Consider the following 26,664-nt stretch of genomic DNA (forward strand, 5'->3'; position numbering starts at 1 on the left):
AGAGCGGTGAAATGTTAGCTCTGAATAAAAAAAACAACCCTTTCCTTCTCTAGGCAAATTGCTGACTTTCCTGTTCAGGAGGAGAGATTGAGTCCAGGAGAGGTTTGCAAAGTTGGTCAGCTGATGTGAAACTCACATCTTTTTTGATTTCAACACGAGTCTTTGTGGTTTATGTAGCGCGGGGAACACTTGGCGGTGCACTCGGGGTGCACAACACAACCTCAGAAGTTAGAAGATTTAATAATTGCGTGATTCTTTGTGGGCTTTTCTGTAACATTTCAGTTTTTCCCAAGTGTCAGTGATGCCGCCTGGTAACAGATGTCATCACCTCCCTTTCGTGTACAGGGGGAGAGGCAGAGGGATGAAAGCCATCAGCACTCGATGACTTGAAGGGCCAAACCTGAAGTGCCTGAAACTGATTTTTCCAGAAGGCTTCCTATTTTATACTCTTTATACTCCCCCTCTCAGGGGAGGTTTTTGTGGCTTTGATTTGCAAGTTATGAAAGTTTAAAACTTCTGCAAGTCAGAGTCCGCTGTCTCTGGCTGGCGATCCACAAGAAGAGGAACCCAAGCCTTGTGGGCACCTGTGAAAACAGCCATTTGAGTAACTTTCCATTGTCCCGTGAGAATAGAAACCAAAGGTGACTTGAGGCCTTTTTTACTATGAGATCATGGTTTCCATCCTCCATATGATAAGATCATGTTTTCCATCCCCTATATGATGAGTTCGTGTTTTTAGTCCTTCCCCATTCACTGCATCCCTTGCAGCATCGGAGTTCAAAGTGAGTGTCCTGTGACCTACAGGGGCAGGAACAGGGGACGGAAATCAGAGAGGTTACTCAATGAAGCGTGGGCTTTGGCAACAAATCTGGCTGGAGAATTTTTCCTGCTTTTGCCTCTTGGCCACTCGTTCCCCTTTCTGACCTCTCATTCTTCACTGTCGCTCCCTTTGCGGTAGCGTAACTGTTTGCGCCACCTCGCAGAGCTATTTTTAACCCGTTTCATTTCCTCGAGTTGGCATGTGCCAGCATCCCCCAGGCAGTGGCATCAGTGCTGGGAAGGGGTAGCCGGCCACCGTGCAGCTTCCTTACAGCCCATGCGGGAATCCCCGTGCAGAAGGAAATCCCTTCGTGGAACACAGGGGTTGGAGAGAAGCACCAGCTTGGGCCATGCCAAGCTCCTCACTGCTGGCTTTCCAAGCTGGATGTCCCCGTGTTGCCATCTCTTGTGAAGGCGGAAACCCTTACTGAGTTTCACGTGCTTAAGAGTAAAACTCAAAACCAAAATTCTTGTTGGGTATTGGACTTCCCACCAACACCTGGATGAGTCTGACTCCTCTCCCACCTTGACAGGGCTGGTATCTGGTCTGATGTTGTTGAAGCATGTGGTCCATATGTCCTGGACATCTGGAGAACTCATGTCTCTCTGTCTCATTTTTCACCAGCTTATAAGTGTGTAAATATGGGCAGACCTTTGAAAGCTGGAGAGTGTATCCTGTCACTTGATCCATTGCTAGTCTCGTCCAAAACTAGAAAGCTGAAGAGTTTATCATTTAAAAGGCTGATAATGTATTTTTCCTCATGGTAAAATGTCTGTTGTCACAGTCTTGTGATTAACTGAAACTTGTAACAAAGGTGGTATTCAGCCTGGCAGATGCCAAGCTTGGGTGTTGTAGCACAGGTGGTTATGGAAACGTGTAAACCCAGTGACTTTGGGGTCTCCTGACGAACGGTACTGGAAACCACAAGTAGAGGAGAGCCTCTCAGGGCTGCTTCCAACTCTGCTGAAGGGAATGAGCTGGAAAAAAGTGGAAACTGTGAAGTCAATGTAGCTCCAGTTTCATAGGTTCTACTGGCCTAGGTCTGCCCTGCACCAGTATGCCCTCAGGACAGGAGGTGGGACGTGGCTGTGGGGAACTGGCTACAGACCGGCAGGATCGCATCGTGGCTCATCCTCTCCTCTCCCTGTTCCCAGCTATATTCTACTATGCTGGTCACGGCTATGAACATTTGGGGAGGAACTACATGGTCCCCGTTGACGCTCCACAACCCTACTCCCCTGAGAACTGCATCAGCGTGCAGAGGATCCTCCAGAAGATGCAGCAGCAGCGGACGGCCCTGAACCTCATCCTGCTGGACACCTGCAGGAAATGGTAGGGTGCTCTTCCCACTTCCATGCCTGGGATGGGCAGAGTGTAGCGTTTTGAGGGGTTGGGGGAAACAGCTGCCAGCCTCAGCCCCGGCTTCTGCACAACCACGTGGGGTGTTCCCGTGGATTACTGGGGCCACGTCCCGCTGTTGTGCTGCTGAGCCAAGGCCTCTGTCAAAGTTTATCGGGCTGTGTCATAGAATCAGCAAGACTGCCAGGTCTTGCAGGATCTTCTGGGAAGCCCAGTCGGTCACGTATTAGGTGCAGAGAGCATCAGACACTGCCTGAGATCTGCTGGAGAAAAGGGCCTGGAGACCCTCCCTTGATTTTTCGGGATGAAGAAGCCTGGCAATTACAGGCAGGTCACCTAAAGCCAGCAAGAGGGCTGACTCTGCCCTAGCATAAACTGTTGGCTGAAGCTCAGCATAGGGTTTGTCTTTCTGTGTTTCAACCCCCTGCCCTGAACCATCCGGCCCTGGCAGGCTGCAGCAGCATCTCGCTGACCTCAGGCTTTCACGGTACGTGTTTCTCCACGTGCTTAGACTGGGACTGTTGAGCTCACCTCTCTTCTCCTGGCTGTGTTTTTATTAACATTTCAGTGAGAAGAGTGCAACATGATGGGGAAAATATTCTAAGCCGTGCTACTAGGTTTTTACCGGCCTTAAATGCTTCTGAAGTGGTCGTGTCGTGAAGTGGGACCCAGGCTGCTGCTGAGGTCAGGGATCAGCTTTTTCCCCTCTCTCTGTGAAAAGCCCATCATCCTCCCGTGGCCTGCTGACCTCCATCCTGCAGCTTGTGGGCTGCAGAAAATTACTACTTGCCCATTTTCAGCAGAGGTAGATAGCCTGTTCCAGTAGAAACTGTCATTAGTTCATTCGTTTTGGTCTCCTGAGGCAGATTTACACGTCAGAAAAGACCTGGAGGGCAAATGCAGAAAAGTCTCCCTCTTCCTTCTGTCGCTCCTGCACTAAGAACCAGAAAGATGACAGGGATTTTGATACCGCTGCCCTGAAGGAGCTGCCAGCCCCTGGAAAGATGTTAAATCTTTGATACCTTTTAGCTGCAGAGGTAGGAACGCTCACTTTGAATAGCTTACAAGCTGGCTGCTTTGGGACTTGTCCTGCTGCTGCAGCTCCGAGTTGCCAGCATTGCTGGAGCTTGCTGTCCCTTGATACCCGCTCTGAATGCCCCGTAGCGAAGCATCCCCTTCCTCCCTCTTCCTCACTGCTGCTGCTGAGAGCAGAGTGAGTTGCTTCCCTGCACTGCTGCATAACCCCCCCAGAACACGTGCAGCACCTTGCTGCTCTCCCCAGCACAATACCAGGCAGGGGACAGCTTGCAGCCGAGCGGGAGCACGTGGTTTTTGCAGATGCACAGGTTGAAGTGGACTAGCATGCTTCTGGGCTGCTGGTAGCCCATCCGAGGGCAATGTGGGGACATGGAGGCTGCATGGGGATTGCTAACACAAATGGCGATGATCTATGAAATAGCTTTTGAGCTGATGTCTCATTTGGCATCGCCAGCGGTTTCGTCCTTAGCGGAGTCTTAATGGTGCTTTGGGAAAAGGATGCGATGTGAGATCTACTGTGACGTTGTGTGGCTCTTTTTCTCTCTCCCGCCCCAAGATGTCACACTTCTTTCCTCCTCTTCCCACAGCAAACACAGCACTTAGTGCAGTAGGTCTTATCCTCAGGCTTGCGGGGGTTTGCTGTAGAAGCTCTCTCCTGAGCTCATTTTTCTTGAGAAGTCACCATTTCAGCTCAGCAACGAGTGGATTTCATAGTTGCATGTGTTTACACGGCTCCTTAAAACAGGGCTCCTTTCCCAACGCCCTTTTGGTTGGACTGATGCTGAGAGCCTGTCGATGGTTCACTCAGCCGTGAATGAACCAGGAGGAGCTGTGTCTGTGCTAAGAGGGATCTCACCCGGAGTATCTCTCCACCCCGTATGTCAGCATCAGAAATGCCAAGGCGATGAGAAACGCGTCCTCCTTTGCCAAGTGGTAGCAGATGTTCAGCTTCAGCAGAGGAGGAACCAGGAACATGGGGCCTGTGTGTAGCCTCGTACATTTATGTGCTGATTTCAGGTGGATCCAATTGCCTCTTCCAGGAATACCCTGATTTATGATGGTTTCTAGCATGTGCCGCTTAGGACAGAAGGACACCATCTCCTGTCTGGGATGCAGATCAGAACTGGGTTGCATGAGATGTGCTGTATAAATGAGACTTCTGGGTGACCTGAAGCAGGAGGCAGCACTGCCACCTTCTCTGCTGTCAGGTCTCTCCCCATGTTTGGTCACCATCTGGAAATGCCCCTGGAAATCCAAGCCCCTGCAGAAGCTTGCCTTCTGCTGGGGTAGGGTACCATCACCAGCGTTTCCACTGTGTAGACCTCCAGCCTTGCTGGAGCTGTGGATGCCTGCTGGTGCCATCATGAAAGGTTTGCATCAACTCATGTCTGCACAGCCTCAGGTGGATGTCCCCAGCAGGCAGACAACAGGACCTCCGTTTATTTTGGGATCACATGTCTCATTTCTCCTCGGACCTGGAATACCAGATTTCGGCATTCATTTAGGAGTAGCTGAGGGGCAGATAAATCTCTCTGTTCACTGCTCATATTTAGAATCGTATCTCCTTTTCCACATTTTCTCTTCTGATCATCTTTAGAAAACTTACACAAGCCAGATGAATACTGCCATTAAACATCTCCAGACTGTGCCACCAGCAGTAGGTAACGTGCTGGCTGCTGGCGATACAACCGTCCCTTCTGCTCTCCTTAGCGTGCCAGCTTCAGCCCCAGGAAACTGCTGGAATCGAATAACACCGAATAACGCTGCCTCTGTGCCTGGCTCTTATCCCTGTGCGACTGGGAACTGCTCCATGTCACTGGTGTAAACTGGAGGCAGCCGGTCCCCACGCTGTTCAGTCTGGCTGCAGTCAAATGGGCAAGGCTTAGTCGTTAAGTGCAACCATGATATATTTTTTTGGTGGAAACCAGGACTGTCACCCCAGATCTACCTGATCTTGAAAATAACAGGATCTGTGCTCATTGAACTGTATCTAGACCAGGGGGCCAGCACCAGTTTTGAGCTTTGAGACCTGGGTGCGTATCCTGATCCCATCTCTTGGTGAGATCTGGAGGTGTATCCGCCATAGTATGCTTTGGTGTCCTGGGGCAGAAGGTGTGTGCAGCTGTGGGCAGCCCAGGCCTCTGGGACAGGTGGTTGAGCCGTAGCCATGCGATGTCTACACGTCTGAGTTCTTCAGGGACAGTCACCCCGTCGGGCCACAGTATGTGCTCTGCACTGTGCTGCTGCCGGGATTTGTGACAAACCAGCCTCAGGAGGGAGGAGGCAGGCTTGGACCCACTGCTACAGGTGGTGTAGGGCAGGGAGCAGCTCACCAGCGCAGATAGGTCAAAGCTGGCCCTATCTACTCGGTTTCCCATGGTTTGGGTTCTTTGTAGGACTCCTAGCTTTAGCCTCTGTTGCTGTCCAAGTAACATGGTGGGTTATATTTGACGTGAGGGTTGATCTTACTGCCATCCATAGGAGATGGACTTGGTGGAGCACACGGGCTCTGTCCCCTCCAGGCACATGCTGGTGGGTGTCCTGAACTCTGACTTGTGCCTTCGTCTCCTCTTCCAGGTACAACCCAGAGTGTGCCCTCTCCCAGGTACAGCCGCTGGAGCCCTGGGGCAATACCGTTTACGGCTACGCCACGTAAGTGCACTTTGCTGCGCCTGTACCGTGACACAGGACCAACTGCTGGCACAGCCATCTCTCCTCACATCTCTTCATGCGTGGTGGCTTTGGAGGTTTGAGAGAGCTTTGCTCATGTTTGCTCTGGCTCTCACCCTCCATCTCTAGGGTTTCCCATCCACATACTTTTGTTCTTCCTCCTGACATGGCTAGTGGTAGCCTGTGCATCAGTTAGAAGTTATGTGTGAAGGTGGCATCAGGTCCTGTAATCTGTCCTTCTATGCCTAGGCCTGATTCCCAAGGCACGCGTGCCACGAGCATGTCACCTGAAGCCTCCTGAGATGAGGATGAGTGTTGCTTACTGCTCCAGGGTCAGTTCTGCTGGCTTTTCAACTGCTGTCACCCACCTAGGCTGGCAAAAGAGGCTGTGCTCTCCTCTTCTGTCCCCCTCCACTGCTTTTTCCCGTCTCATGCCCTTCCCACCCTCTCCTGGGCCAAAACCAAGCACTTTGTGCCGTTGCCCGAGGAGGTAATTCAAACTCAGCCAACTCAGTCTAGATGGAGTCGACAAGCCCTGACTCACCCCCGGTGCTTCGTGCCCATTCCAGAAATGTGAGGACGAATCCTTACTCTTGCAGGAGCGAAGATGCGGAAGCCTATGAGTTGCAGGATGGGGAGTTCAGCTCTGGGATCTTCATGAAATATCTGAAGAAACATATTCTGCAGGAGAAGAAGGTTACACACATGCTGGACGATGTGTTAGAAGGTAAAGGAGTACTTTTAACCCAGGCTAGAAACTGCTTACTTCAGTAGCAGGGGTGAGAAGAGGTGTCAGCAGAAACTGAGTGGCTCTGCGCCACCCCAGTCCAAGCAGGGGTGAGAGTGATGATCAGCACCTCCAATCCCCCTCCCTAAAAACTAAATTGCAGGCCGTGACCTCTGTGAGCTTTTAATAACCTGGCAGTGGTACGGAGATGTAGATGTAGGGTCTGAAAGGCAGGATGATAAATGAGGAATCTGGAGTAACCTTTGTGCCTCCAAACACTCTCCCCTAGATATCGGCCGGGATCCCTTGGTCACTGGGAAGCAGGTGATGGAGATCAAACACACTCTGAAGGAAGCTCGGTCCCTGACGGACCCGATCTACCCCTTGGGGGCAGCTGCTGAGCGCTGGGGACGCAGCCACGGTGAGCTGTGCAGGGCGCAAGGAGGGCTACCAGGGAGAGGGCTGGGGGTCCCTGTGCCCCTCAGGGACACCGATCTGCAGGGGGGTGTTGGTGGGACCCTCTGAGGAGCCAAGGGCCACCAGGTGCTGACCCTACTGGGCTTTTCCTTCCAGAGCCGCTGAGCAAAACCGTGACCTTCCCCTGTGGGGCGCAGGTGAAACTCTGCTTCCACTGGCTCTTCTCCAATATGATGTATGTGTGCGCCAAGCTGCAGCCTCTCCCGGCCCACATCACTGACGCCCATCTCCTGCTCTGCCAGCCCACCGTGAGTCCTCCAGCAGAGATGCTGGGCCACTTCCCCTCAATTCCCACCGTCTCCTTTCCCTGGGGCAGAGTTGGGAGGGGGTGTATGGTGGGCCCGAAGGGTCCCAAGGGCTGGAAAAGACTGAACCCACATGGAAAAGGGTCCCCTTCTCTGCAAACTCTGATGCAAATAATCCTGACTGCGAACACCTCTTTGAGTGTTCCTTCCACGTATCGGTGCCTCGCAGACTGCCTGCCTTGCTCCTAACGCATCGCAAAATAGATCTGCTGCCAGTTTTGATGCCTTTAACCAGTTACTCCTCGGACCGATTTCTGTCCTGCCTGTTTAAGTCATTGCATTTCATCTGACTGAGATGAAGAGCCTCTGTTTTCTGGGTTTGGAAGCAGATCTGGCTTTTTGAATGATGCCTTCTTAGCCCACTGTGCTAATATATCTTAATACAACAATATATCCTCCTGTACTTGTTCCCGGTTGAGCCATACCAGCTTCTTTGCACCCTTTCTCCACCTTTCCTAACAGACCGTGTGCCCGGCGTGGTCTTTTCTGGTGGTCTCCATGCCACCTCTAAGGATTTAATTTGCTGCTCCTTTTCACTAACCATCTTCCTCATTTTCTGTAGTCCTTTTGCTGAAGCGTAGCGTGCCCGTGGTGGATTTTTCGGCCCTTGTTGCTCGTGGAGGGACGCTGCCCCTAAGTACATTGCGGTCACTGATGCAGAGTGGTGCATCCAGCAGGAGGTTTGGAGCCTGATCCTGCACGTTACCAAGCCGGAGCATCGTTTTCCCTTGTGAGCTCCCTAACCACGCATGAAAACTGTGTGTGTGTGTGTGTGTGTGTCTGCACGTGTTTGTATGCATCCACCCCACATCAGCGATTGCGCGGAAAGGGGGATGCAACCGCTTGCTCCTGCGTCTGGAGCTGCCTCAAGAGGGATTAGGGAGACCAAAAAAGGGACCCCAGTAGAGCCAGGGCGGTAGGATCCCCATCCCTATCCTGCTCCACAGTGGTGTTAGCTCACACTGACCTCCAGTGGTGTCCGCTGATGTGGCAGCACATCCTCACATCACACTGCAAGTCATCTGCCCCACATTAAACATCCACAGCGAGGCCACCCACTCTGGTCTGTGGGACCGCAGAGAGATGCATGGGTGTCTGCAGGAGGGCACCCGGCTGCTTTCAGGATCTGGGTGAGCTGGCGGTGTCCTTACCGCACCAGTCCTCCTTGGGGATGCAGAGGGACTGTCTGCGCCACTCTTGCATTGCTGAGATGCAGGAGTTGGATGTTGAAGCCCAACAAAAATAGCCTTGATGGAGGTGCATGTTGTAAGCCCTGGGGAATGAACCCAGGGAGCTGTTTGGTTGAGGAAATGGTGTTTTCCCCATAATTTCCTATATTCTATCTATAAAAATTACTTAAGCAGAGAGCCTGGGCTTGCTGTAGGGCTTGCCAGAGTTAACTACAGTGGCTTTTTTTAGCATTGGTCCATTTTCTTTAGTTGTCCATTGTTCTTTCCCATCCTGTGTCTTGCCTGGCTTGCATTTTTACTTGACAAACACCATCTTCAGAGAGGGAGGACATATTTAGAAAGGAATGATGCTGACAGCTAAGACGTTCCCATTTTTTGCTCTGTACTGTTTAAACATCTACTTTTTTTAAACTTTTATGTTGGATCTCCTTGTTTTCAAGTCACTTGATCTGGAGCTGTTTGACCTTATGGCCTCTCCAGTCAATTTCCTCAATTTATTTAGAATATCTGAAACTCTGGGCCAGCCAAAACTCTGGCCTTGCCAATTCCTGGTCGTCATCATCTTCATTAAAAAATGCACTCCACCATGGGGAAATGTTTTATAAATAATTATGAGCTAAAAAACTAATTTAGAAAATCCTTTTCTCCATTTCCTGACTCCTACATGGCCAGAAATGATAAAGGAGACTAATGGAAGGAAATACTTGCCTGCATCCACCGTAATTGGATTGTGGCAGACATTGGCACAGGAGACTATGAAGACTGAGAATTTAGCAGAGTGCAGATATTTGTGGATAACGAGTTGCTGTCAGCCGAGGAGCTTTGAATCTCACATGTCAGGGCTTTAATTGATCCCTCGAGATTAGGTTGCTCCTTGCCCAGGTGAATGTCTTGAAGGTCATGAGGCTGGAGAGCTGTGTTCCTGGCGGACACAGCCCTGCAGATGCGAGAGGTCCAGGAGAGCTGATGGATTTTCAAGGATGCTGATGAACAGGGACTCGAGCAAAGGCAGCAGGAGGCCCACATGGACGTGCTGGGGGCTCCTGACTGAGCTGACACATGAAAAGGAGGTGGAAGCTAGAGCAGGTGATGTAGGAGGACTATAGAGACGTGGTTCAAGCACGTAGGCATGGGGTTAGGAAAGTCAAAGCCCATCTGAAACTGAATGTGGTGGGAACAAGAAGGACTTCTACAAGTATACCAGCAGCAAAGGGAAGGCAAGAGAAAATATGGGGCCCACTGCTAAATAGGGCAGAGTCCCTGCTGACACTGGGCATGGAAAATGCCGAGTTTCTTGATGCCTTCTTCACCTCAGTCTTTACTGGTCAGACTGGCCTTCAGGACTTCCAGGGCCCTGAGACCAGTGAGAAGGTTTGGAACAAGGAAGACTTACACCTGGTGGAGGAGGACCAGGTCAAGGAGCACTTAAACAAACTGGATGTACACAAGTCCACGTGACCTGACGGGATGCACCCACGAGAGCTGATGGAGCTGACGATGAGACTGTGAGGCAACTCTCCATCAGCTCATGGTGGTCTTCCTGAGGCTTGGAAGAAAGCTAGTGTCAATCCTGCCTTCCAGAAGGGCAAGAGCAAAGATCTGGGGAGCTATAGGCTGGTTAGCCTCACCTTGATCCCTGGGAAGGTGATGGAGCCAATAATCCCTGAAACCATTTCCAAACACAGCAAGGACAAGAAGATGACTGGAAGCAGTCAGCATGGATTACAAAGGGGAGGCCATGCCTGATAACCTGAGGGCCTTCTGCATTGAAATGACTAGCTCGGTGGATGAGGGGAGAGCAGTTGATATTGTTAAACTTGATTTAGCAAGCGTTTCAACACTCTCTCCTGTAACATCCTCATAGGCAAGCTGATGAGATAACAGACTAGATAAGTAGATGGTGAAGCGGACTGAAAACTGGCTCAACTACCAGGCTCAAAAGGTTGTGATCGATGTCATGAAGAGAGACCACTAGAGACCACTAATGGGGAGCCCCAGCCATCAGTACTGGGGCCAATACTGGTTTACACTTTCATTAATGATCTGGATGATGGAGCAGAGCATACCCTCAGCAAGTTTGCCGCTCACACAAAACTGGGATGAGCTGCTGATGCACCAGAGGGTTGTGCTGACATCCAGAGGGACATGGACAGGCTGGAGAAATGGGCCAACAGAAATCTTAGGAGGTTCAACAAGGGGAAGTGCAAAGTCCTGCATCTGAGAAGGAATAACCCCATGTACAGGCACAGCTGGGGGTCAAAAGGCTGGAAATCAACTTGGCAGAAAAGGCCCCGGGGGTCCTGGTAGACACCAAGCTGACCATGAGCCAGCAGTGTGCCTGCATGGTACAGAAGGCGAGTGTGATCCTGGGCTGCATTAGGCGTGTTGCCAGCAAGTTGAGGGAGGTGATCTATCCCCTCTGCTCAGCACTGGTTAGACCACATCTGGAGTGTTGTGCCTAGTTCTGGGCTCCTCAGTACATGAGAGACATGGAGAGGCCATGGAGATGAGGAAGGGGCTGAAGCCCTGAGAAGAGACTGAATGAGTGGAGACTGTTCATCCTGGGGGAGAGAAGTCTCAGGAGGATCTCATCAGTGTCTATAAACTCCTGCAGGGAGGGTGTGAAGAGGACGGAGCCAGGCTCGTCCCCGAGGTGCCTACAGCCAGGACCGGAGGCAATGGGCACACACTGAAACACAGGAAATTCCATTTAAAACTAAGAGAAAACTTTCCTGCTCTGAGGGTGATTGAATATGTTGTTTCTTTTGGAAAACCAGGGCTGTGGGACTGTTTTCTCTTTTCACTAATGACCTCAGTGATGCGCCATAGCGTGCGCTTATTAAGTACACAGACGCCGTAACGCTGGGCATTTCTTCGAGGTGCTAAAGGCAGATTTTAGAAAGACTTGGATAAAATGTGAGGCCAAGGCTGTTATACAGCAGATGCAAGTTTCTGCGCGTGGGCAGGAATAAGCAGTAGCGTAAGCATGGGATGGGAAACAACTGGGGTACCAGTTCTGGTTGAAATCCACAACAGCTGGTGCAACAAAAGCAGGGCAGAACACTCTGCCAAGGTTGTAAACAAGAGCTCCGAGATTTATGTGAGATCCTGTCTGGCCCTCCTCGCTGTTGCTGAGGCCGGAGCACTGGGTCTAGTTTTGGGTCCATGCTTCATGGAAAAAAAAATCTGCCAACTAAAGTGCATCCAAAATAAAAGGAAGGAGAGGGAGAATTGTGGTTTAGGCCAGAAAAGCAAAAATTGATGGATGGGGGGGCCTTCAAATATGTAAAAATTTGTTTCCAATGTGGAAGGAAGTCATGGTTGGAGCTGTAGTAAGGAAGATCCAGAGTGGACATGACATTTTCTTGGCAAACAGAGTGAATGTCTGAGAGGGGTTTAGCCTAAGGGCGATGTAGAATCAGCACCCGTGTGGATCCCTTAGAGCATCTGGACATGCGTCTGTCAGGCGTGACGTGTCACTGTGTTCTTTGGGGCACACAATCCCTTTGGTCCCTTCTGGTCCATATCCCAGTGGTGAGGGTCCTAGCCTCAGGAATAGGGCGCAGGCTCAACCTTGCGTGCAGAAGCAGGTTGGCAGCACAGGTTGGCTGTCGAATCCAAAATCATTTAATAATGCAGTCATTTAATCATTTAATCTCTTGAGCTGCTGGGAGATCCTCCCTGCGTGGATGCTGAAGGTACTCTGGGCATCTCCCCACAGTGTGGAGCATTTGCTCCTTTGCTTCAGGATGGTCCCAGGTCTGTGCCAGAGAGAAACGGCATGTCTATTTTCGATGTTCAATGCTTCGGACTGGGTTCATCCCACTCAGGGAAGGTGTGTGGTTCACCCCATCCAACCCTCCTGATGCTGCTTGCCTTTTCATGAGCTGTGGTTTAGCTTGTGATGGAATAATGTTATATTTGTGCTAGTCACATCTGTGGTACACCGGGTATTTCCTAAGCTGAAAAAAAGGGCGGCTCAGCCTCAAGGAGCTCAAAATTACCAAGCAGCAAACAGACATTTGGGAGGGATCCAGTGTCAGATGCACAGATCTGAGCATCCCTGCCCTGCGTAAACCCAACTGTCGTGGTTTGGGCCGGACTGGCCACTGAAACGAACGACAGATGCTCTCTTTTACTTCTCTCTCTTCCAGAGAAGGGAGAGTGTCTCCCTTCGGGGAGAGAAGGATGAGAGACAAAAAAGACTTACGAGCTTAAAAAAAGGAACTAAACTACTTTAATGAAAATATTAATAAAATAATGAAAAGGAAATAATGAAATATATACAGTATGTACAAAACCATATGGAGCTCCTGGGATGACAGTCACATCACCGACTGGCACTGGGAAAGTCCCAGACTGGACTCAGCAATGGAAGGGAACTGGATTCCAGCTCTGGATTCAGGGACACACAGGTCGGGATCAAAGGCAGACGAACAGATAGAGTCCTTGTCGGACGCGGCCATTGAAGAAAGAGAGTTGACCTTTTGATCCCTCAGCTTTTACACAGAGCATGATGCAGATGGGATGGAATACCCTGTTGGTCAGTTTGGGGTCACTGTCCTGTCCACTCCTCCCCACAGGTGGGACCTCTTTATGCTTTTCCGCTTCTCACCCTCCAACGGGACACATAAAGAAGTGAGCTGGTCCTGGGTGTTATAGCACTAAGTATAAGCAGGAGCCTCTCTGCATACCATTCCTTGGCATAAATTATAAACTATCAGGTCTTATCACTCTGGAAGCGGATACCATCGGAAAAATATGCCATTAATTTCAGAGAGTTCAGTCAGTTACAAGAAGCTTAGCTGAAAAGTAAAGTTACCAAAAAGAAAATTGGTTCTGTTCTACCTCAAACCAAGACACCAACTGTGATGTTAATCGCTGGAGGTTCACAGCGTCTGCAGAGGCTGCTAACGTGATTGCAAAAGCAGGCACTTGGAGGTCATCTGTGCCTGCAAGGAGGCAACAGGGAATGTGGCCCCAACCCCAGCTCCAACAGGCTGATGGATCCCCAGAGGAGCCACTTGTGGAGAGGTCACAGGAGTGGGGATGCACTGGGGGAGGGCAGGATTGCAGAAGTCAAAAGACACGTGCGGGAACAGCAATGAGGCAGCTGCGGAGAAGGCTGGAGGAGAGCGCTATGGCATCATCAGATATGGGGAAGAGAGGGGACTAGCGGCAGGGTGATTTTGAGAAGGACTTCTGGCCATGGACTGTTTTCCTTCTAGTGAGTAGGATGTCATGGGTATTGCAACTCAAGCAGGGTTCAAAAATAACTTTGTCACCTTCATAAGAGTCCATAAAGGCTGTTAAAAGCACAGACGCCACTTTTGACTCGGAAAGTCGCTGATTTTCCCACCGCAGGAGGCTGGCAGGGTAGGCTCACCCTGGGCAGGGCTGGTGGCATGTACCTCCTGTCCTTCCTTAAGCGTGTGCTGGAGGATGGAGCTGGCTGGATGCGGCAGGGCCACTCAGCTCCTTTTTGCAGTTCTGCTGAAGCCCCTGTGCATCCAGGCTGACCTGCTCTATGTCTCTTTGGTCTCCAGGTTCAGTTTAACCTGGCTGCTGGGATGCAGGGAAGGAAAGAGCGGGAGAGGGCAGTGTTCATTTGCAGAAGGTGCTCTGTGCTGCAGCCCGTCTCCTGTTCCGGCACATTTTAGGATGGTGGAAGGAGCCAGGACGAGGCTCCCTGAGCAGGAGAGCTGCTCCGTCCCCATGAGCCGTGTCCTCCCTTTCTGCCAGCTCCATTCGCTGCCCTGGTCTTCCCTAAACTCCTTTCAGTTTATCTTTCCAGTAATGAGTTGCCAAGTGCAGAGATGGGGTTTGGCTTTGCTTTGAGCAGAGATAAATGCTATTTCTTCAGCCTGCCTCCGGTGGACCTACCGGATCAGCAATGGGGTTTGCTCCTGTGCTGCCAGCCCTGCAAGCAGGGATGACCCTGATCCCTGCAAATTCCAGCCAGCATTTGGGATCCAACGTTTTAGCTTCTACCCCCAATATTCTCCTGGCCAGAAAGAAATTGCTGTGGCTGCTTGCAGGCAGCAGTTGGGGGAAGGTCTGTAAAGGCTAGCAAGAGCCCCCAGGGCTTCTCTAACCTCTGTCTCCCTGCAGCGTCCTAACAGCCTCCTTCATCAGCATGCCCAGTGCAAGTTCTGCCAATGACCCAACATAAGAATGAGTTCCCATCGTAAGAATGAGTCCCCAACAGAAGAAGGACATGGGCCTGTTGGAGCGTGTCCAGAGGAGAGCCACAAGGATGATCCGAGGGCTGGAGCACCTCTCCTATGAGGAGAGGCTGAGAGAGTTGGGGCTGTTCAGCATGGAGAAGAGAAGGCTCCGGGGAGATCTTATTGCGGCCTTCCAGTATCTAAAGGGGGCCTACAGGAGAGCTGGGGAGGGACTTTTTACTAGGGCATGTAGTGATAGCACAAGGGGGAATGGCTTTAAACTGGAAGAGGGCAGGTTTAGATTAAACATTAGGAAGAAGTTTTTCACTTTGAGGGTTATAAGGCACTGGAACAGGTTGCCTAGAGAGGTTGTTGAGGCCCCATCCCTGGAGGTGTTCAAGGCCAGGCTGGACGTGGCCTTGGGCAACCTGGTCCGGTGGGAGGTGTCCCTGTCTATGGCAGGGGGGGTGGAACTCCAGGGGGGGTGGGACTCAATGATTTTCAAGGGCCTTTCCAACCTAAACCATTCTATGATTCTATGACGAGGAAGTCTTGCAAGGGTTAGACCCTCCTCCCGTGCCACCGGCTTTACATGTGTCTGCAGCAAGCCCGCCCGGGCTGCTCAGCTCCCATGGCCAAAGCCAGGCTGGCACAACCTAGAGTTGGCCAAGCCAGGTTGGCAGGATCAGGCTGTGGTCGCTGCTGGAGCCAGCTGGCAGAGGGAGGCGCCTTCTCCTGGAAGAGGCTGGTGGACTGTGGGCTGTCACCCATCCTAGAGGACTCAAATCCAAAGTGACATGCTATTTCATAAGGCCCTTATTCCCTTGTCTCTTCTTGTGTTATTAGCGGCTCCATGATACAATCATTACTGAAGAGGATCTCTAGAGGTGGGCTGTTTTGGATAAGTTTGAGGAATTCAGCAAGAATTGACAGTTCTGTAGATGGCAGGGGGCTAACTCGGCACCTGGCACAACTCAGAGCTTCCTCCAGCTATGCCCTTGGAAAACTTGCTCCCTCCTCAACGCACCTCTTACGCTACAGGTGGTTGTGATACCGCCTGTTGCTGCTATCTGCTCTGCTGGAAATCCCATTATACCACGCTTTTCCTGGTAGATGCCCTCAGGGGATATTTAGCTAGGTCTTCCATGGATATGTACAAGGTGGGTGTGTAAGATCTCTGTATTTCTGTTGATTGCACCCTATAGTAGGACATTTCCACCAGCCAAAGTGTCAAGGGCACAGGCCAGCCCCGGGCACTGCTGGGTGCAGAGAAGCAGCATGTCTAATGGGCAGTTGCACATCCATGCCTGGGCTGATGCTGAAATTCTTTTGCATTTCCTCTTGTTTTCCTGACCCAGGAGACGGTCGAAGCAGCCACCCTGCAAGAGAGCTGCCCGGACCACGTGGAGTCTCTGCTCGCCTCTGTGTACAAGCGGGAGGAGCTGGACTGCGTCTTCCAGCTCTGTGGACTACAGAAAATTCAGGTAGGGAGCTGCCCAGGTGCAAATCTCGGCGGTTCTCCTGCAGCCTTGCATAACTGGTACTCCCCATCCCCACTGGCTGGAGCTGGATGTGCCCCTCTGACTGCGTCTCTCATGATTCCGTGCGGACGATGCCCAGCATACCTGTGTCAGTGTGACATCCAGATCCGGGTTAGAAGAGCTGGCTGATGTCGAAGGCACAAAAGCAAGTGTCTTTCTCTTGGTTTGCTCTGTCCTTCCACGCTGCCAGGCCAGGGAGGTTGTTTTTTGCCTGTATCAGCCTTGTGGAGATCGGACTAACCCAAATAATTCAGATGAAGGATGTCTCACTGGGCTGTGTGCTTGCCTGAGAGACGGGCTCACGGGCTGGCCAGGATCTCGAGCAGCAGGAGGGTTTATTCCCTGCCATCAGAGTGATGCTACCAAGCCTGATTCACGCTTGGCATGCTTCAAAAGATTCTCAAACTATTTAAAGACCATGAGAGAGGCAAAATTGCTCGTCCCCTGGCTTGTCTCTTCCAGCAGATTATCTGTCCCCAAATGGCAATGTGCACCTTGTTCCTCATTTGATTTTTTTTTCTTCCTCTCTAACACCCAGCCAGTGGGTCTTGCCAGCTGCTTATCTGCTCTGCTCCACGCAGACTCACACCGAACGTTGCTCTCAAGCTGCTGCCTGGATCTGCCTACAGCGAGCTCCATTTGCTGAGTGCGTGATGTGCCTCGGCACATGGCAGGTCTTTCAGTCCTTGCTTTTTCCTGGAGCTCTTTTCTGAACCCTTCCCAAGCGCTCAGCGTTGCTTTTAAGTGCAGATGTGAGACCTGAACCCTACATTGCCTGCCAAAACCTTCTTCTTGCTCTGTTATACATCTCCCTACCTTGTACAGCCAGCCAGTCTCAGGCACAGCCCCATGCTAGGGGTTCACGTTCAGGCATTTGGCTGCCGCAAATATGGTTATTTTCTGATTTCTTCCCCATCTTTTATAAAAATCTAAAGTAGCCCTAGACTGCAAATGGATCCCTGTGGAGCACTGCTGTTTAAAAGTGTCGGCTTTTACCAGGCGATGTGTGTTTTATTTAAGTGGTTCATATCCCTCCCCGCGCATGCTTTCCTCTCGCGTGTGCAGCAGTCCCGTGCCGTGGCCGGGATGGATGTCGTGGTGTTCTTCGCGTGGGTGCAGCTTGCCTGGGTGCAGTCCCTCTCCCCTCCTGCTCCCCTGCACCAGTATCCTGGGGGTGATGCTCTTGGTGGCAGTGCCCTGACCGCGCTGATGAGGTCTCAAGTGAGGTGCCCTGATTTCAGGAGAAGTCCTGAAATCCAGAAATTATGGCTCAGGCCCACAAACGCCATGAGCGTATGTAACAGCTCGTTTTCTCTGGCAGTAGCATTGCTCCATCACGCCACAGCATGGGGCTGTGAGCCCGCAGAACAGACAGCCAAGTCTGTCATTTTTTGCTGACAGCGGCAACAGTGAAAAAAGCTCTGCTTCGAGTCTTAGTCTCTGATTCACTCGGTGTCCTTTGCTCTCTCCCCTTCCAGACGGATGTGGTCCTGCAGTTGGATTTGCATTACACCCAGCTGAGCACAAAGCAGAGGACTTGTGAAAGCCTGCAGACAACCCTTCAGAAATCTCTGCTAGGGCAGTTTTTCAGCCAGAGCAATTGCTCCCAGCCAAACCATCCGAGAACTCCTGCCCGCGCAGGCAGCGTGTGCCTCCAGGATGCATCGGTGCTGAGCACGGTCCCGAAGGGGCAAACATCTCTGAGGACAGGCTCTGGCCACAACTTGCCCAGCAGCAACCCCTGCAGCTCCAGCATCGAGCCAGAGGAGAACGACGAGAGCGACCTGAGCGAACTTTGCTCGGCAGTGCTCCGGGCTGGCCCGGGGCAGGACGACCCCTGACTCCTGCGGGCTGGCGTGCACAGCCTTGGGAACGGCTTTTTTATAGAGGCAACAGCCATCTGAGTGCTAAAAACACCAGAATCCATCAGCTGCTTTCCAGCCTTGGCGATCACCCTGTCCACACGAGGCCAAGGCTGCTTTTTCGGAAAGGCTTCTCCCATCTGCGCCCTGCGGCGTGCGGGGCCTGAAGCCCGCTGGAAATAACCCCTGTGCCGCAGGAGCGGTGGGGATCAACAAGGAGTCGTCGTCGGGTGGCCCTGTCCTCCGCCAGACTCAAGAAGTCGTAACATTTCCAGGCAAAGCCCAACATCGCTTCAAGTCACGGCCACAGGCTGATGTTTTCTGCAAATTAGGCTTTGCCTGAAAGCAAACCCTGCAGCATTAAAGGTGTTAAGAAACACTACAGACCTGTGCTATGGCAGCGGCCGTGCGGCCTCAAAACCCAACGGCAACTACTGACTCTCATCGCGGTTGTGCAAGGGGCACAAGGCTTGAACAAGGGACCCAGATAATACTGTGTGAATGTATAAGCTCTCCCCTGGGCTCATGGTGCGGTTTTCTTCCCTTGTGAGTCCTGCCTGTGTCCAAGCACGTTTTAAGTTATGCATTTCTGTATTTCTAACGAATGTATTTATACCTGGGGCAAGACAATTGCTTGCCAGGAAAAGGAAGGTCAGATGTTCCGTCGAGTGTGTGTTTACAACGACAGCTGGTTGTCCATCAGTAGTCGCCACTGGACAGGTACGCTCCCGCGTGCCCCTTCTAGCGTGGCACACAGGGGCATTAAAGTGTGTTAAGTCCTGCGCAGTCCTGGGTTTCCTCTCAGATGCAGAATTTCCTACGTGTGGGAGATGGAAAATACCAAGATGGAGGAGTAAAGACTGCAAAAAAAAGTCATTCTTAGTGCAAATTTTATTTCTAAGTGCCTGTCTCTCTGCATTTGCTGTGGGCAACCGCAAGCACTACCTTTTGTGAAGAACCAGCTGTCCAGAGAGACCCACAGATGAGCAGGACCGAAAGGGTGACCCGAGTGGGCGCAGTCCCCTCCCCGCCTGCTTCTCTAATATTTGTTTGATGAAAGTTTCAGTGTAGCTCCACGCGATTGCTCAGCAAGGGCCTGAGAGGGTGGTCAAATTGTTCAACAGGGGCCAGTGACCCCAATAAGGGGTGGGATCTCCATCCGTGGAGACCGTTCGCTCTGGACTGGAGAAGGTGGTGATGAACTGGTCCCAGCTGTCAGGGCGCTGGACCAGAAACAGCCGGTGGTCCCTTCTGGCTGTTGTGGTCCTGGGAAAGAACGAACTTGGAGATCAAAGACTTCTTGAGAGGTCAAGGAGAGTGCCCAAGCTCTCGTGGTCTTTTGTCTTGGTCCAAAAGAGGGATGGAAGAGAGCATTTCCTAAATTTTGGTTCTCCTTCAGCAGTGCAGATACTTGCATCTCCGTCTACAATGTCTATTGCAGCATGGAAGAATATTAAATGCTCCTTCCAGATAAACCATCCTACAAGTGCTGGAAACCTGTCCAAGGAGAACAGAGGAGGCTTTTATTCTCCTCACAGTGAGTAGAGCCAAGGGAAAGGAGAGAGGCCCCATCTGGCTGAAGTCTAGAAAGTCTCCTAGGAAAAAATGTAAAGCTAAAAAAAAAATATGTATATATAATTTACGGGGTGCAGCTTAGATAAGATGGACTGGTAAAGAAGCTAAACCAGAAAATAATAAACTGATTTGAGGGAGAACCAAAGATCAACTGAACACCAGCAGAAACGTAAGAGGGGTCGGTGGGAATGGTTGGGCAGGCGTTTGGGAGGAGCGGGGCGTCTCTTTGCCTCTGTGAGGATCATACACACCCTCCTGTGCTGTTGGGGCAAAATACATTTTTCTGGCTCACATAATCATGGCAGATGTCATCTCACGTGAACGTTAATCTCATTCTGAGTGAGGCTGTTTATTTTTTTCTGAATAAAACACTATTGGTGTTTTTTGAATGCATAAAGCTTCATGTGGCTCTGAGTTAACTGTCTTTATTTTTCCCTCTAATTGCCAGGGTGTGACAGTATTCACCTACTGGTTTGAACTCTTAACTTCTAGGCCCTTCGGGGTGAGGACTGTTTCTCTTTTGAGGTAACTGCAGATTGAATTTTGGATTTAGCAGGGTGGATCAAATGACACTAGATAGTGTGAAATAATGTCAGGTGAAATATGTAGGTGAAATGTCGGGATCCATTGTGAATTATCCATCAGTATTGTAACGTGTAGCCCTCAAGTGGTTGGGTCAGGCTTAGGAGGCCTCTGGTCCCGGTGCCAACCGCAGGACTTGTCGCTGTTACCAGCTCTCCTGCTCCTCACAGGCAACCCTGCAGCCAAGGCCAGGGCTACCACCACGTTTCCATGCGCAGTGTGTTCTGAGAGCGCAAGCCCTTGTGAAGCTGAATGGCAAAGGTGGAGTTTGATTGCAGCCACGGCAGCATGCTGCCGTGCCATCAACTGGGTTCATTGTAGGAGGGGGTGAAGCTGTGTCTGCCTTCATTCCCCGGCCTTACACGTGAAATACAAACTTCCCCCATGGTAGTGTCACTCTTCAGTGCCAGTAAATTTTCCTTTGAATCTGTGTTTCCATCTTGCAGCATGGAGGATGAACAACTCATGCAAGATTACTGTGCCTCTCTTGACCACGTCCTTCCCGTTCTGCAGCCATGATCCTTGGGTTCCGTAAGCTCCTCATGGCCAGCCCGAAGGGTAGGAAGGAAGGTGCACCCATCCTCGTGCAATGGACCAGTGTCCTACACCTGGGTTGGGGCAATCCCAAGCACAAATCCAGGCTGGGCAGAGAATGGCTGGAGATCAGCCCTGAGGAGAAGGACCTGGGGATGCTGATTGACGAGAAGCTCAACACGAGCTACAATGTGTGATCGCAGCCCAGAAAGCCAACTGCATCCTGGGCTGCATCAAAAGAAGTGTGGCCAGCAGGGCGAGGGAGGGGATTCTGCCCCTCTACTCTGCCCTGGTGAGACCCCACCTGGAGTACTGCGTCCAGCTCTGGAGTCCGCAACATACGAAAGACATGGAGCTGGAGGAGTGGGTCCAGAGGACGGTCACAAAGATGATCCGAGGGCTGAAGCACCTCACCTATGAATACAGGCTCAGAGAGTTGGGGTTGTTCAGCCTGGAGAAGAGAAGGCTACTGGGAGACCTTAGGGCCCCTTCCAGTGTCTGAAGGGCCTACAGGAGAATTGGAGAGGGACTTTTTACAAGGGCATGTAGTGATAGGACGAGGGGTAATGGCTTCAAACTGGAAGAGGGGGGATTTAGATTAGATATTAGGAAGAAAATTTTCCCTGTGAGGGAGGTGAGCCCCTGGCACAGGTTGTCCCGAGAAGCTGTGGCTACCCCATACCTGGAGGTGTTCAAGGCCAGGTTGGACGGGGCTTAGAGCAACCTGGGCTGGTGGGAGGTGTCCCTGCCTGTGGCAGGGGGGGTTGGAACTTGATGATCTTCAAGGTCGCTTCCAACCCAAACCATTCTGTGCTTCTCTGATTCATACTCTGCTCATGGCATGCCTGTGGCTGAGTAGTCCCAACAGCCTCTGCCCACTCGATGCTTAATTTCTCTCGTCGTTGCTGTTCCTTTCATCCATTATCTCCTGGACAACACTGCTTTTCCCTCACGTCTGTGTGACCTGACCTCACTTCTTGCTGCTGCATCTCTCTGGCTTGCCCTCTGCCCCGGCGCTGACCCTGCAGCAAGCAGCCATCTTTCTCACTGCTTCCCTTCCTTGCCTGACAATGCGTATCCCACCCATCTTGCTATGTCATTTCAGGTTATCCTTCCATCCCCATCGATTTTGAGCAGATTTCCGTGCCTTTTTGTGTGTTTTCTGAAGTAGTAGGTGAAATCTCCAAACTTCAAACCCGGGAAGTTGGATATTATCCCATTGCATTTCTTTGCAGGGTCATAGCCTGGACCGATCCTATGGCTGGGCAGTACGGGTGGGGTCCCTTGTGTCTACCTTTAGTGGGAGAACAGTCCATTACTTAGTTTGATTCTCCCAAAAGGACTACAAGACCCATTTAAGGCTGGGACTCCTTCATTAGATGCCTATCTGCGGGCAAAGTTTGACCAAGAAATCAGCTCCGATTTACGCTCCCTCTCTGCCCCCACACCTTCACTTATATATTCGTAGTCGCAGCCATTGCCTTCTGCTTCCCACTGTTTTTGGGCCAGTCTGTGCCCAGAGGCTACAAGGAACCGCTCAGCATTTAGAATAATTTCTGTAGGTAGTACAGCTGCTTTCCCTTCGCCCAAGTCTGCTATGTTTGCTTTGAGAGGCACCAAGCAAACTGAAGGTTTTAAAACATTCATTAATCTGATGAAAATAGCAACACCTCAATGTTCAATAATTTTATTTTTAGACAAGATGTCCCCTTTTTTCCTCTCTGCTAATGCAGGTGTGTTGAAGGGAAGGACCTTGGTGAACACCCTGATGTGCTATTCTTCTGCTACAGTGTTGTGTTAAAGGGCAAAGTAATTTGGCAGAAAATAAGCCCCATTGCGTTCCAGCTTGTCCTCGGATACCAGAGGGGCTGGGGGCGGCTGCGCTTACATTCTGAGTGATGCCCAATTACAGCGTTCTAAGTCCAGTCGCATTCAATATATTGAACTATTACGATTATGGATGCACAAGTAACACCATACACCTTCAGTCTAGTCGTGTTCCATGAGCTAGCACAGCCACACTTAAGGAGTTTGGTCACGTTCACTATGAACTCTCATGGCTACGTTAATGAAAAGTGCAGTTTATTGAAGCAACAGATGCACAAATTCTTTTGGATTGCTGGTGATAATTTCACTGTCTGCACAGCACGTGCAAATACCAAGAGTATGAATAATACAGCCTGGCTACAAACGCGTTCAGTCATAAAACGACTCTATAGAGATTTCTAAGTTTCCCAGGAAAGCGCTCAGTATAGCCAAGTGTTCGAATCTTACCCAAAGGCCCCATGGGGGGGAAGAGAGGCTCAGCCCATCTACTCATCCTAGAAGTCAGAGGTGGTCTGCGATGGTATCTTCCCTGACATCCCTCCTCTCTTAAGCCATTTGTATACTATTTTTTACCTTTCAGGTGGAGCTTGATTGAGTCATACATACTTTTGTTATGATTGTTGTAAAAATTTCTCGCTTCACTTTTTAAAGGTATAGACTCGGAAAATTCAGAGCACAAGCTCAGTGAGGGGTGGTCGCACCTTGGAGGAGGGTGGCTTTTGGGATGAAGGTGTGTTTTGGTATTATAATGAGATTATAATGAGCAAAGTTCACCCAAAGGACAGTATTTTGTCAAAAAAGGACGGACTGCTGGCCCAGGGTAGCAAATATGCAGCTTATCAGTTCCGTAGTACCTTCAAGTTCCCATTTTATCACAGAGTGTGGCCGCTGTGTCTCCGCTCCGCTCCACCCTCCGTGCAGTTTCTCCTGGAGTCAGTACATCAAGCTCCTGGTGTTGCCAACATCGAAGGTCGCAGGTTGTGTTGCCAAAGGAACTTCTGCGGAATGGATCCCTTGCATATCAGCCACACTCCACCCTGAAAGTTTCTTCGGTGCTGTACCATTCCTTAAAATGTGAATATAAGTTTGATTTCTAAGTCACCTCCAGCAATTATTCCGCGTACAGACAGAATTCGTTGGGGATGCAGATCTCGGTTCATTTGCTGACGTTTGGCAGTTCCTGACAAAACAAGGCAAGCGCGCCCAAAAGGAGTGAGAAAACAAGGCTGTGAAAATCAGGGAAATGCCGTTTCTGTTGGGTTTATTTAGTTACTGGAAAATCACTGGCCCAGCACACAGTCGAGAAGTGTGTTATATGTGCACTGGCGTATATATCCGAACCTGTCCCACTTCTGTCGGCAGCAGATTCCTTCAGGTTTGTTCTCAGTGGACTTTTTTTGTGATCAAAGCAAGGAAGGGGTAGATTTGTCACGGATCAGGCACTCTCCAGCCTCAACCAAAGAGAAAGAGAAGCGTAAGGCAGGTCTCTCTGCATCTGAAGGATTGGTCACGCAAGTAAACCGGCAAGTTACGGATAAGAAGGCAGGAGAAGCAATGGGTTCATGTCTCAGGCCAGGTCAGGGCACAGCTATGGAGGCAGATGACACCAGAGCATGTGTGGAATAATTACTAAAATGATCAAAAATACAGCATTGTTCGCACATTAAGGAAAGGTATAAAATCAAAAGGTTTCTAGGGTAGAATACAGCTGCAGCTGGTATGTGAAGAATCCACTACATCCGCGATTCCCTGTACAGTATTGCTCGCAAAACAACACGGGGAGTGGAGATTCCGTGGCCAGCCCTGTGATAATACAGCAGATATGGGAATGAGATGGTCCTATGGAACTGATAAGCTGCATAGTTACTACCCTGAGCCAACAGTTTGTCAAATTTTGATGCAATGCTGTGCTTTGTGCAAACTTTGCTCATTATAATACCTAAACACACCTCCATCCCAAAGGCTACCTGCCTCCAAGGTGCAACCACTCCTCACAGAGTCTGTGTCCTGAACTTTTCATAAACTATACCTTTAAATGTGAGGCAAGAGAATTTTATACCAATCATAATAAAGGTATTTATGACTAGAGTCACTCAAACTCCACCTGAAAGGTGAAAAATAGTATAAAAATAGCCCAAGAAAGGAGGAATATCAGGGAAGACACCATCATGAACAAGTCAAGGAGGGCTCCATCAAGTACTGCCTTTGACTTCCAGGACCAGTTGATGCGCTGAGCCTTTCTTCGCCCCCATAGGGACACCTTTGGGTAAGACTGAGACTATACCAAGTGCTTCCTCGGGACACTTAGAAATCTCTCTAGAGAGCCTCTTTCCTACATTTATAGCCAGGCTGTATTGTTTATAACTTTGTCGCGCATTTTGTATAACTAACAATACTTTTATTTACACGTGCTTTGCAGACAGCGTATTTATCACTGGCAACCCATAAGAACCTATATACCCATTGCTTAAATAAACCACACTGTTTAAGTAGCGAGTCGTCTGGGGTTCTCATTGAACACGACCAAAGCGTGGCCGTGCTGGTTCATGAGCACGACTGGGCTGAAGGTGCAGTCCGCTATTAGTGTATCTGGAATCGTAACAGTTTAATATATTAAAATTGGGCATCACTCAGACTTTAACCCTAGCCGCACCTCGCCTCCCACCTTGGTGAGGAGTGTTAGAACGCAAAGGGGTTTATTTTCTGCCAAAACTACTTTGCCTCTTAACCCAGCAGCATGTCCTCATGCCGAGAGGATCTTTCTGGCACCTTTGGGTAGCTGCATGTCACTGTAAGCGTTTCAGACACTGTGTGCTGCTCCCCTGTATCCAAGAAGCAGCATGGAGGCAGGGCAGAACATGGGATGTTTCTGGGTTTGTGCAGGCCCTTGTTGGGCACTGAGCCATCCCTGCTGGCTCTGGGCAAGAGCTGTCTCCTGTTGGACTCAACAAAGGTGGTGGTACAGAAGAGAACAACTGAGGACAAGAGGAAACAGCCTCAAGTTGCGCCAGGGGAGGTTTAGATTGGATATTAGGAAAACTGTCTTCACCAAAAGGGTTGTCAAGCCTGTCAAGCACAGGCTGCCCAGGGCAGTGATGGAGTTGCCATCCCTGGAGGTATTTAACAGATGGGTAGATGATACTGAGGGATATGGTTTGGTGGTAGACTTGGCAGTGTTAGGCTGATGGTTGGATTTGGTGATCTTAAAGGTCCCTTCCAACCTAGACAATTCTATGATTCTATGGGTACCTATGAACTTTTGCATCCTCTGTAGTGCCTGCGCAAGTTTTCTTCCTTACCTATCTAGAGTGTGCAATAGAGGGACAGAAATGCCTCCACCAACTCCTTGGTCATCTCTCACCATAGTCATATTAGCAAGTACAGAAACAACAAGCTTTAATCCCTGACGTATTATCCAGCCATTGAGTTCTGCAGCTTATCTGGTAAAAAACGGTGATATTCAGGTAGTTGGTGACATCCTTATAGCTAGTCTATAGTCTCTCTATAGCTAGTCTTGGCCACCTGGTCTAGCCCAGGTGGCCGAGATGATTTGCAAGTTGTGCTGTAACCCGGGTGGGTTACAGAAAAATGGGTGGCACGTATGCTGTCAGCACAAAGTGAAGGTAATAAGTATCCCTTTTCGAGCGGTAAGTGTTGTGTGGATGAGACCACTGGATGCTGTGCAGTTTTAGTGAAGTGGCCTCAACAGGGTGGAAAATGCCTCCACCATGCAAAACGGCATCTGCTTTCTCAGGGTTGCACTGCCGACTGTGCAGGTCTGGTTGCTGTTGGGGCTGAAGGAGCATCCCAGTGATGTCTCCTCTCCTTGAGCAAACTGAGGAAAAGCCCCAGATGGGCTCACGTAACGTCTGCAGTGCAGCAGTGTGGCAGCACACCTGGGGCAATGGTGAAAACGTAGTGTCACTGAAAGAGTTGTTTCTGGGAAAAGCAAGTCAATGTGGAGGAATGTTGAGCCATTTCACTTAACAG

At 50.5% G+C, this 26,664-nt stretch overlaps 1 protein-coding gene across 1 annotated transcript in view; it reads left to right on the forward strand.

Moving 5' to 3' along the window:
* LOC104293623 (mucosa-associated lymphoid tissue lymphoma translocation protein 1-like) overlaps positions 1–18,135 on the forward strand; it is a 28,302-nt gene extending 10,167 nt beyond the window's left edge. Inside the window, exons 8-14 of the mRNA XM_009893140.1 lie at positions 1,975–2,152; positions 5,795–5,869; positions 6,487–6,614; positions 6,904–7,035; positions 7,188–7,339; positions 16,112–16,237; positions 17,773–18,135. Coding sequence (XP_009891442.1) covers positions 1,975–2,152; positions 5,795–5,869; positions 6,487–6,614; positions 6,904–7,035; positions 7,188–7,339; positions 16,112–16,237; positions 17,773–18,135 — 1,154 coding nt within the window. The remainder of the gene's footprint in view (positions 1–1,974; positions 2,153–5,794; positions 5,870–6,486; positions 6,615–6,903; positions 7,036–7,187; positions 7,340–16,111; positions 16,238–17,772) is intronic.
* Positions 18,136–26,664: the final 8,529 nt, after the last annotated feature.

The sequence above is a fragment of the Charadrius vociferus genome, unplaced genomic scaffold (genome assembly GCF_000708025.1).
Source record: "Charadrius vociferus isolate BGI_N301 unplaced genomic scaffold, ASM70802v2 scaffold399, whole genome shotgun sequence".
NCBI lineage: Eukaryota > Metazoa > Chordata > Aves > Charadriiformes > Charadriidae > Charadrius > Charadrius vociferus.